Below are 12,076 nucleotides of genomic sequence, written 5' to 3'. Positions count from 1 at the left end.
TTTCCTAGCGTGTAGCAGATGGACTCAGGACCAATGGGATGTATAAAAGCTACTCCCAAACCGGGTGAGAGGCTGCCCGTGACCCACTTAGTATTGCCCTTGCAAATGCTGTGTCCTCCCGAGCCTGAACATCCAGACGGTAGAATCTGGAGAAGGTATGGATGGAGGACCATGTAGCCGCACTGCAGATCTCAGCAGGTGACAGCATTCTAGTTTCTGCCCATGAAACTGCCTGGGCTCTGGTAGAATGGGCCTTGACCTGTAGAGGGTGCTGGCTTGCCAGCTTCTACGTAGGCCGCCTTGATGGCTTCCTTGATCCAGCGGGCAATGGTTGCCCATGAGGCCGCTTCCCCCTGTCTCTTTCCACTGTGAAGGACGAATAGGTGGTCCGTTTTTCGTATGGGCTCGGACATTTCCAGGTATCTGGATAGGAGTCTGCTGATGTTGAGGTGGCGGAGACTACGGACTTCTTCCGAATTCTTCCGGCCATCCGTCGTTGGTAGCGAGATGGTCTGGTTAAGGTGGAAGTGTGAGACCACTTTGGGTCTGAAAGCAGTTTCCGCTAGGAAGTCCAAAACGAGATTGAGATTCCACAGAGGTACCAGCCACTTTAGTGGTGGGCGAATGTGTTTGACTCCTTTCAGGAAGCGTGACACGTCCAGGTGAGAGGCTATGCTGTCGCTCTCGCTCTTGGAGCCGTAGCATGACAATGCAGTCACCCGTACCTTGATGGAGTTGAGGGACAGTCCGTTCTGTAAGAATTCCAGGATCACAGGAACTGTAAATAAGCGTGGCTTGATGTTGTGGTCTTCGCACCAGGCTTCAAATACTCTCCAGATCCTTATGTACGTTAGTGATGTGGAGAACTTGCGTGCTCGGAGGAGAGTGTCAATTACCTCCCCTGAGTATCCGCTCTTTCTCAGGCGAGCCCTCTCAATGGCCAGACCGTAAGAGAGAATAGAGCTGGGTCCTCGTGGAGGATCGGACCTTGTTGTAGCAGGTCCCTGTGAGGGGGCAGGGGTAGGGGGTTCCCTGCCAGCAGTCTTCTCATGTCTGCGTACCAGGGTCTTCTTGGCCAGTCCGGGGCCACCAGAAGAACTAGTCCCTTGTGTAAATGTATCTTGTGAATGATTGCGCCCAGTAGGGGCCACGGCGGGAAGGCATATAAGTAGAGTCCCCAGGGGCCAGGGCTGTACCAGGGCATCAATCCCTTGGGACTGCGGTTCCCGCCTGCGGCTGAAGTATCTGGATTCTTGGGCGTTGGATCTGTTTGCCAGAAGGTCCATGTCCGGTGTCCCCCAACGATCCACTATCATCTTGAAGGCTGTGGACAACAGCCTCCATTCTCCTGGGTCTAGACTTTCCCTGCTGAGGAAATCTGCCGTGATGTTGTCTTTCCCGGCGATGTGGATGGCAGAGATCTCCTGGAGATTTGTTTCCGCCCACGCCATCGGGAGGGTCTATTTCTTGGGACACCTGTTGGTTTCTGGTTCCCCCCTGCCGGTTGATGTAGGCCACTGTCGTGGCGTTGTCCGACATTACTCTGACCGATTTGTTTCTAAGTCTGTGGACGAACTGCATGCAGGCTAGTCTGACTGCTCGCGCTTCTAGGCGGTTGATGTTCCATCCCGCCTCTTCTGCGTTCCACTGCCCTTGGGCGGTTAGCTCCTCGCAGTGTGCTCCCCATCCTCGTAGACTGGCATCTGTGGCGAGTAGAGTCCAGGTTGGGGAGGATAGTTTTGATCCCCGGCTTATGTGGCTGGCCTGCAGCCACCACCGTAGCTGTGTCCGAACTCTGCCCAGGAGTGATAGACATACGGTGTAGTTCTGGGAACGTGGGCTCAACCGTGATAGAAGTGAGCGCTGTAGGGGCCCTCATGTGGGCTCGCGCCCATGGCACAACTTCCAGTGTGGATGCCATCAGCCCGAGGACTTGCAGGTAATCCCATGCTGTGGGACAAGGATCATCCAGCAAGGTTTGTAGCCGGTTCCACAATTTTGATCTCCTTGTGGGGGTCAGGCTGACCTTGTCCTCTTTGGTGTCGAATCGGACTCCTAGGTATTCCAGCGACTGTGAGGGCTGTAGGGAACTTTTGTTTGTGTTGACTACCCATCCTAGGCTTTCCAGTAGTTATGACTCTGCTGGTTGCTTGGCGGCTTTCCTCCGGTGACTTTGCTCTGATCAGCCAATCGTCCGGGTAAGGATGAACAAGGATTCCTTCCTTCCTCAGTGTTGCTGCCACCACCACTATTACCTTGGTGAACGTTCGGGGTGTTGTGGCTAACCCGAAGGGTAGTGCCCGGAACTGGTAGTGACGGTTCAGGACTTTGAAGCGTAGGTAGCACTGATGTTCCTGATGAATGGGGATGTGCAGATAGGCCTCCGAAAGATCCAGGGATGTGAGAAACTCTCCTGGTTGTATCGCCCTTATAACGGATCGTAGGGTTTCCATGCAGAAGCGAGGGATCCTGAGGTGGCGGTTGACCGACTTGAGTTCCAGGATGGGCCTGAATGTTCCCTTTTTCTTGGGAACGATAAAATAGATGGAATAATGGCCAGTATTTATTTCCTGTGGAGGTACTGGGGTTATGGCCTCAAGGGCCTGTAGCCTGGACAGTATCTTGGAGGTGTCGTAGCAGGGGGACTCCACGTACTTGTCCGGAGGGGTTCGTAGGAAATCCAGGTAGTACCTCTCCCGAATGATGGCTAGGAACCACTTGTCCGAGATTATCTCGACCCATCTGTCGTAGAATAGGGCTAATGTGCCCCCTATGGCTTCTTCCCTTGGATGGGTCGGCTGAATCTCATTGTGGGGTGCAGTTGGGACCCGTACCCGAGCTGGCTCCCCTCTTGTTGTGCTTGGTCCGAAAGGACTGGTTCCTGCCCGTAGGGCGGGGTGTTTGATAGTTGTCCCTGTATGGATTGAAGCGCTGCAAACTTCTGCCCCTGGAGGACCTGGGGAAGGGACGCTGGTTTCTCTTTGTCTTATCTTCCGGCAGTCGCAGCAATGGGGACTCGCCCCATTTGTCGGCAAGTTTCTCTAGTTCGCTGCCGAACAGGAGGGATCCTTTGAAGGGCATCCTTGTGAGGCGTGTTTTGGAAGATGCGTCGGCCGACCAGCTTTGGAGCCAGAGTTGTCTCCTGGCAGCCACCGCAGATGACATTCCTCTGGCCGCTGTGCGCACTAGGTTGGAGGCAGCGTCCGCTAGGAATGATACCGCTGGTTCCATGTCTTCTCCCGGAGTGTTGTTCCTGGTTTGTGATAGGCAGGCGCGTGTCACCACGGTACAGCAGGCCGCAATTTGTAGAGACATAGCGGCGACATCAAATGACTGTTTGAGGATGGACTCCAGACGTCGGTCATGTGCATCCTTGAGCGCAGCTCCTCCCTCCACTGGGATAGTGGTGCGCCTAGAGACCGCGCAGACCATGGCATCCACTCTTGGGAATGCAAGAAGATCTTTGGTTGCTGGGTCTACCGGGTACAGGGCTGCCAAGGCTCGTCCCCCTTTGAATGCGGACTCCGGAACATTCCATTCCAGGTCAATCAGCTGTTGTGCTGCTTGTAACAGAGGGAAATGGCGAGAAGTCTGTCGAAGGCCCTCCAGCAGGGGGTTCAGTTTCGGTACCCCCGAAGAACCTGGGCCTGGGATAGCGAGCTACGTCAGACATTGATTGACCAGGTCCGGGAGCTCGTCCTTTGTGAAGAAGCGTCTCATGGTTTGGTGGGGCTCTGTCCCCGGGGGGAGCTCCCCTTCTTCTAGGGGTTCGGCTTCCTCCTCAGAGATGTCCGCTTCCCCGTAGGTGGGGCTTCTGGGTAATGGGAGCCTGTGCCTAGGCCTTGAGGGGCCTGGAGCATGTGGGTCCTCCGGTGGAGCATGTGGCTGGTCAGCCAGAGGTTCAGTTTGCATTTGAACAAAGGCGTGAATCCCCTTGAAGAACTCCACCCATGATATGGACGCTGGATCAAAGCCGAGGGGCGCTGGTTCCTTGGGGGTCCCCGTCTGTGGGGGGATCCCCCTGAGGAGCTAGAACTCTGCCCTGGGTGGGACTGGCCCTGAGCTGGATCTCCCAGGGCCTCCTCGCACTGCACACACAGGGCGTCGGCCTCCTTGCTTTGTGCGGCTCTGATGTGGCATGCTGTGCAGAGGCCTTGCGCTTTAATTTATGTTCCTGGGGGTGCCATGGTTGTCGGCGCGTAAATCTTATGCACTCCGGTGCACTTAGAATGAGCGTGTAAGTTGTGCGCGCGGCTGTGCCGTAGATATGCGCTCGGCTCTGTGCGTGCAAGTTATGCGCGCAAGGATTTATGCGCGCGTAAGTATATGCGCACAAGTGCTTTGTGCACCTGGCTCGGAGATGTGCGCTCAGAGGCGAATGGCGAATGGCGAATGGCGCGGTGAGCAGGCCAAGATGGCGACGGCGAGCACGCGGGCAATATGGCGACCCCCCTCGGAAAGTCTCCACGTGGGCAGACTCTTGGAATAGCCGGGGCCTGGCCCTGCTAGGGCGGATCAAACCGGTGGCACTGGTCCCGGTCAGTGACCTGTACTCCTCGGAGACCGGATTCAAGTAGAAGATTTCTACCTTACCTTGTCTTTGGCGCTTCCCGGTTTTGTCCCGGGCGGTCTCCGGCTGCGGGGGAAGAGGGCAAATACCTTCACCGCCGCGCTCGAAGGTGCACCCACTGCCTCTCAGCTGCGCACGAAGGATCGGGGGCTAGGTCCTCGCCGCAATTCGGCCGCCGGACCGAGGCTCATCTCCGAGGGACCACGGAAATCACCTCGGGAATCTTAACTGGGGGAGGGACCCGAGGGTATCACCGCAGGAGAGCGGGGCTCGTCTTCAGGTAGGTTTTCTTCTTTCAATTTTGGGTTTTCTTCTTTAAATTTGATCTAACGCTTGAGAGCGTGCAGATAGTCCCTAACTGCTATGGAGACGGAAAATACTGAAGAGCTGCACTTCCTGCAGGGGTATATGTACTAGGGGCTAACGTCAGATTGAAATCTGATCCGTCTCCAACTGCTAGCAGGAGTACACTATACCCATTGGTCCTGAGTCCATCTGCTACACGCTAGGAAAGATATGTTTTCAACACGACTTTAAAAGTCTTTGTTCAACTCACAAGATGCAATTCCTGAGATACTGAATTCTATTGCACCGGAGTAACAAGAGAACACCCTTTCTCTGGTGCCAGCCAGCAGAGCGTGAAGCATAGATGGCATGTTCAGGAAACCTTTGTGAAGATCACAAAACTCAAGATGGATTATAAAGGTGAAGCAGGGAGTTTACCCATGGTACTGAATCCATTGACATCAGCTTGTGCACTAACAGCAGGATTTATAGGAAATTCTAAAGGAGATAAGAAATCAATGAAGATCTCTTAACAAATTGGTGAGATATGATCTCTCATACATTGACCAGAGATCAACTTTGATGTGGAGTTTTAGAGTATTTGTAGGGTTTTGACTTCTTGTGTCAAGATTCCATCAATGCATTGCTTTGAGAAGATGAGCAGCTCTGCTGCTCTATCTCACAACACAGCTTTGAGCTTTTACCTAACAGCACCTTCCACAGGGCCTCAGTTTTCCAAGCACAGTATTGTTGTGCCTGTGGGGACATCCTACTACAACTGTAGCAGTTGGATGTATCATAATCTGGGCCCAGGCAGCAATAGCAAACAATATCTTTAATGGACATCCAGCACCTACAAATGCAAGCCTTAAAACCAGTCTCCTTGATATTTTCCATTCTGTTTTGTATCGTACAACATGAAACGTTCTGCTGAGAGGCCATCAAGGCAGCAGCTAAAACAAAAAAAGATTCAACAATGCAGAACCAGGCCAATAATTGGTAGTCCTAGATCCAATGAAGAAAGACTCCAGTGGCTCACAAGGCAGAATATGTGCACAGGAACTCCTGCACATGCTCAGTAAAACCTTTACTGAGCTATGAGGACTGATTCAGAATCAGCAACAGATTTTGTTACATGTGTTATGGTCGACTCATGCCTGCTTGTCAATGGAAAAACCTTTATTAGTTTAAAGGGTGTTAAAAGATACAAGCTTTCATGACTATTACAGTAATGAATCATTCCTTGACAAATGGACTTTAGTTGTTCCACCATAAAGTTTGCATCTTTACACATAAATTACCGGTAGTCTAATAAATGAATTCTCTCTACTACTTTGATGGCTTCATTTTAATTTGTCATGCATCTCAAATGATTACAAAACGTTAAACACTTTGTACTCACAAACTTCTGGTAAATGAGCAGCCATCATGAGAACTATTTAAAGAATGTCTGCAAGGAAACTATTTTCTGCACTTTGATCTGTACAATACAGACTCATTGTAATTTCACTTTTAACTTACTGAAATGATCTGGTGATCCCAGTGTTGAAAAAACACATGTCAAAAACTGAAGACGCACCTGAACTTCAGCACTATGGCTATACCTGCATTTCAAATATAAAAACATTTCTAAATGCGTGTAAAAATCAGATTTAAACAATGGAACAAAAAACTTACATATAATATGAATGACTATATACTTTTTAGATTGTTTAAATTGTTCTGCTATTTACTGTACCACTTTCAACAAAAGCAAAATATGTTACAGAGAACAAAGATATGATTTTTACAATTTTAAGTTTCCTATTTTTTCAAAGCCAGCTCTACAGTAAGCTTGACAATTTCCCCATAGACTGTTACTGGTTTCCCCAGAATGTTATACTGTCATCCATCAGAATTTAACAATTTATAAAAAGGTTCTGGGCTCCTTTCTTTTTTGATTAAAGTTAGCTGGGTGTGGGGGAAAGAATGCCATCAATTAAATACAAGGAGCAATTTAAAACTCTGTTCTGTAGAATTAAGGGTCAAGTGGACTAACAATCATAATTATTTGCTCAAAACTCTGTTCCAACCAATGGAAAAAGCTTGCTTAATGGTCACGCAATTCACAAGCCAAGAAATTAAAGAATTTTTCTCCTATAATTGGGCTTCCCTTATTTATTTTTAATTGTCTTATAGTGGATCCCAGTTACACTGTAAGACAATGATATGGGAACAAGAATTAGCCTGGCTAATTACCAACAGCATTCTTATGAGAAACTTGTAAAATAAAAATCTTTTACAGTGGGAAAGTAAGGGTCATGCTTGGAGTAGGAAGGGAAAATGTGCAAACTAGTATAGATTTCTAAGCGGAAAATTTTCCAATACCTCGCACAATTGCTAACCACACATGCGCTTTAAATATGAGTATTTTACACATGTTTTCAAAGAGAAAGTATCAACGTAATTTCTCTTTGAAAATTAGTAAGTGCAAAGTGTCACGGATTGTGAGCCCTTGGCTGTGGAATGGTTGATGCAGCCTGGCAGCTGAACCCACTAGGTCCACGTCGACAGCAAGCGGACACGCTCTATCTGGGACAAAAAAAGATATAATTGCGATGGAGAAGATACTGAGAAGGGCGACCAAAATGATAAAGGGAATGGAACAACTCCCCTATGAGGAAAGACTAAAAAGGTTAGGACTTTTCAGCTTGGAGAAGAGACGGCTGAGGGGGGATATGATAGAGGTGTTTAAAATCATGAGAGGTCTAGAACAGTTAGATGTGAATCGGTTTTTTACTCTTTCGGATAATAGAAAGACTAGGGGGCACAACATGAAGTTAGCATGTGGCATATTTAAAACTAATCGGAGAAAGTTCTTTTTCACTTAACGCACAATTAAACTCTGGAATTTGTTGCCAGAGGATATGGTTAGTGCAGTTAGTATAGCTGTGTTTAAAAAAAGATTGGATAAGTTCTTGGAGGAGAAGTCATTAACTGCTATTAATTAAGTTGACTTAGATAGTAACCACCGCTACTACTAGCAATGGTAATATGGAATAGACTTCGTTTTTGGGTACTTGCCAGGTTCTTATGGCCTGGATTGGCCACTGTTGGAAACAGAATGCTGGGCTTGAAGGACCCTTGGTCTGACCCAGTATGGCATGTTCTTATGTTCTTAAAGTGCTTTACCTATACTAGCCCCATTACCCACAAGTTGAGCCCTTGGGTTTCAGGGGCCAGCAGGGCTTAGGCGAAGTCTGGTAGCAGGCTAAGCGCTGGGTAGGCAATGGACAAGCAGCATCAAGGTCCAGGCAGAGGTCAGGGCCAAAAGACAGTCAGAGACAGACAAGACCAGAACTGGAAATAGGTATGAAACAAGGAATGGAATATAGCAGGAAATAGGGCAGGGGCTGGAGCAAGGCTGGAACAAGGCATGGCAGGAATTAGAAAAGCCAGGAACTGGGTAGGACAAGATAAGATAAGGACTGAACAGGCTAGACAGGAGCTGGAACAGGCAAAGCAGAACTGGAAAAGGCAAGGAAAGACTGGAACATAGAGCAACACGCACTGCAGGAACCACAGGAGGATCTGTTGCTGAAGCTTCTGCTGTAGCATAGCTGGGGTTTAAATACCCAGCTATTTAACATCATCACTGGGCACCGGCAATGGAGGTTCCCACCACAGGGCCTTTAAGAGGCAGAATGCCTGTGGAGACCTGGGAGAGAAGCAGCATGGCAATGTCCCAGGCCGCGGTGCTTGGGATAAGTGCGGCCAGTCGCAGGGCCATCCTGCAGGCGGCCAAAATGGTACTTTGCACCTGAAATTTGTGTATGCAGTGAAGGGGGATAAAATAACACATGTAGGTGGATATAGCATATGTGCCAAAGATATTCTCTCTACAGATCCAAGGAAATGGATCCCCTGTCTAGCTGCAATCGTTATTTAGCTGTGAGATTGGAAGTCTAAAACTCTAAAAAGAATTCAACAAATTTTGAAATCTATATAGGAGGTGGATCATGTTAAAGTACGATTCTTACTAATTTGTTTTGTGATTTTAGCCTTCAATCCCCAACACAGCATCTTAACTATTTAAAAAATAAATAAGTTTCTCTTCCAGCCCTTGTCTGCTGGATAATCACATTTACCTATAAACCTTTTTAGATACTTACATTTCTCAAGGAAATACCTTAAGAATTTCAGCCTGAATGCACAATCATTTCTGATCCAAGCAGAGTTAAGTAAGGAGAAATTACTACTTACCTGATAATTTTGTTTTCCTTAATGTAGACAGATGGACTCCAGACCACTGGGTTATGCACCTCTGCCAGCAGAAGGAGACGGAACAAGTTGACATCACAGTATATATACTCCTGCAGTGACATCAACCCACCAGTATTCTCTTCAAAAGCAACTGTGAACAGACTAGAAAAAAACTTGCAAAAGCTCATTTTTACTGAATTTGACTATTGTAATGCTCTTTTTTTAGGCTTACCAGCTAGCACTATTAGACCTTTAGAATTACTACAGAATACAACAGCAAGTCCATTATCAAGCAATAAAAGATACGATCACATCAAGCCTAATCTAAAATCACTTCACTGGTTGCCAGTAAAATAGAGAGTACAATTTAAAGTTCTGTCCATACTTCAAAATATGATCAACAGCAATAATATGGAGTGGTTAAATGCTTCATTACATCTATACATTCCATCTAGAAACCTAAGATCCACCAATAAAGGTTTACTTCAAATTCCATCTATACATTCAGCCCATCTAAACAAAGTAAGAGAAAGGGCATTTTCAGTTGCTGGTCCAAAACTTTGGAATACAATGCCAGAAAAGTTATGTACCCAGAAAGATAATAAGCTTTTCAGAAAGGATTTAAAAACATGGCTGTGTAACATAGAATAGGCTGAGCAAGAGAAATAATGAAGTGTAGAGTTGTTGAGAAAATTGATATTATAATTTTTTTTTTATTGTTTAGGTTTTAATGATTTTATTGTAATCATTTTACTGTATTGTTTTATTGTAAACCACCATAATTGTATGTCCAGAATGACAGTATAAATATATAAATATGAACATGAAAAATTTGATTAAAAACAGTCAACCATCACTGTACTCAACCAACAGGAAACACTAAACTCAGGTAATGAACGTATGTACCCCAACCTAGGGACTGGATGAACACTTACCAGTAAACCCCTGGAACACATAGCCCCACAGGAGGGCCATTAAACCAATCATGCGGCAGCCAAGGGCAGGAAGCTGAGTCCATCTGCGTCCAACAATAAGGAAAACAAAAATATCAGGTAAGTAGTAATTTCTCCTTTCATAGCGGGTAGACTCAGGACCAGTGGGATGTATCCAAGCTACTCCCGACTAGAATGGGAGGCTGCCTGCGGTCCAGTCAACAACGTACGTGCAACGGCTCTGTGTTCCCAGGCTTGCACATCCAGACGATAATACCTGGAAAAAGTGTGTAAGGAGAACCATGTCGCAGCTCAGCAAATGTCAATGGGAGACAACAATCTAACCTCAGCCCATTATACTGCCTGAGCCCTAGTGGAATGGGCCCTAACCTAAGTAGGCAATGGCTTTCCAGCATCCATATATGCAGCCATGCTCCTTAATCCAGCAAGCTATTGTAGCCCGCGAAGCTGGCTCGCCCTGTTTCCTTCCACCATGAAGAACAAATAGGCGATCTGTTTTTCAGAAAGGTTTAGAAAACTCCAGATACTGCACATTTCTCTTGACATCCAAAGAACGCAACAGGCGATACTCTTCCACATCTTTTCCCTTAACCAATGACTGCAATGAAATGAACTGATTCAAGTGAAAATCCGAGACCACTTTAGGCAAGAGGGAACAGTACGCAGCTGTATTGTTCCTAGAGTCACCTGAAGAAACGGCTCCTGGCAAAACAAGGCCTGAAGCTCAAGCATTCGGCGCACAGAACATTTCACCACCAGCAACACTGTTTTCAATGTCAATAGCCACAGGAAAGGCTACTCATCGGTCGAAACATAGGACCCGCCAGGGTTAAGACTCCACAACGGTATCGGTAACCACAAGGGAGGACGAAGACAATTCATGCCCTTCAAGAAACGAGCCACATCAGGATGAGACAATAAGGATTCATCATTGACCTGGCCTCCGAAACAGGCAAGAGCCGCAACCTATACCTTCAAGGAATTAAGGGCCAACCCCTTTTATAACCCATCCTGCAAAAATTCCAAAATAAGTGAGATCTTCACTGAACAAGGAAGAACACTTCGATCCTCACACCAAGCCTCAAACACTCGCCAAACCTGCACATAGGTTAAGGAAGAATAACCACGCTTCAACAAGCGAGCGCTTTCAGCGGCCATACTATAAAACAAAATCAAGTGGGATCTTCATGAAGGACAGGCCCTGCTGCAATAGATTCTTGTGCAGCGGAATACAAAGGGGAGTCTACCACGAGTCTTCACACATTCGCAAACCATGGTCTTCTGGGCCAATCTGGTGCCACCAACCCCCTGTGGCCTTCGATCCTGCAAACTATTCTGCCCAACATGGGCCAAGGGGGAAAGGCATACAGCCGCTTGTCTTCCGGCCAGACTTGTATGAGAGCATCAAAACCCTAGTACTTTGAATCTCTCCTGTGACTGAAAAAGCGAGGAAATTTTGAACTGCAAGAAGTCACCAACAGGTCTAGGAATGGAAGGCCCCAGCGATCCACTATCAGCTGAAACGCCTCATCCAACACCACCCATTCTCCCGGGGTCCAGACTTTCCTGGCTGAGAAAGTCTGCTCTTATGTTGTCTTTTCCTGCAATGAGAGAGGCCAAGATCATCTGGAGGTGTCCTTTTCCCATTCCATAAGTTGGTCTATTTCTAGCAACACTTGCTGGCTCTTGGTTCCTCCCTGCTGATTGAAGTAAGCCACTGTTACATTGTCTAACATTATCCGGACAGTTTGACCCTGCAGTCTGTCGCTGAACTGCAAGCACACCAACCGAACCACTCTGGCTTCCAGGCGATTGATGTTCCAGAAAGACTTCTGTGTACCAGTGCCCTTGTGCCATTAGTTCCTGACAGTGTGCTCCCCAACCCTGGAGACTCGCATCTATCGTGACTATCAGTCTGGCGATGTCAGGGAAACTCCCTTTCTCAGATGAACTTCCTGCAACCATCACTGCAGGTGAGAGCAGACTTCCATCGGCAAGTGGAACTGAACCGAATAGTCCTGCGGCT

The 12,076-nt window shown here is 47.5% G+C and overlaps 1 protein-coding gene across 1 annotated transcript in view; it reads right to left on the bottom strand.

The window, feature by feature from the left end:
• Positions 1-12,076, bottom strand: part of USP34 (ubiquitin specific peptidase 34) — a 1,009,100-nt gene that overhangs the window by 604,325 nt on the left and 392,699 nt on the right. The window contains exon 20 of the mRNA XM_029593702.1: positions 6,377-6,459. Within this exon, the coding sequence (XP_029449562.1) occupies positions 6,377-6,459 (83 nt within the window). The remainder of the gene's footprint in view (positions 1-6,376; positions 6,460-12,076) is intronic.

Source organism: Rhinatrema bivittatum, chromosome 3 (assembly GCF_901001135.1).
Source record: "Rhinatrema bivittatum chromosome 3, aRhiBiv1.1, whole genome shotgun sequence".
In the NCBI taxonomy this organism is placed as follows: Eukaryota; Metazoa; Chordata; class Amphibia; order Gymnophiona; family Rhinatrematidae; genus Rhinatrema; species Rhinatrema bivittatum.
This window is presented reverse-complemented; position numbering and strand designations above follow the sequence as displayed.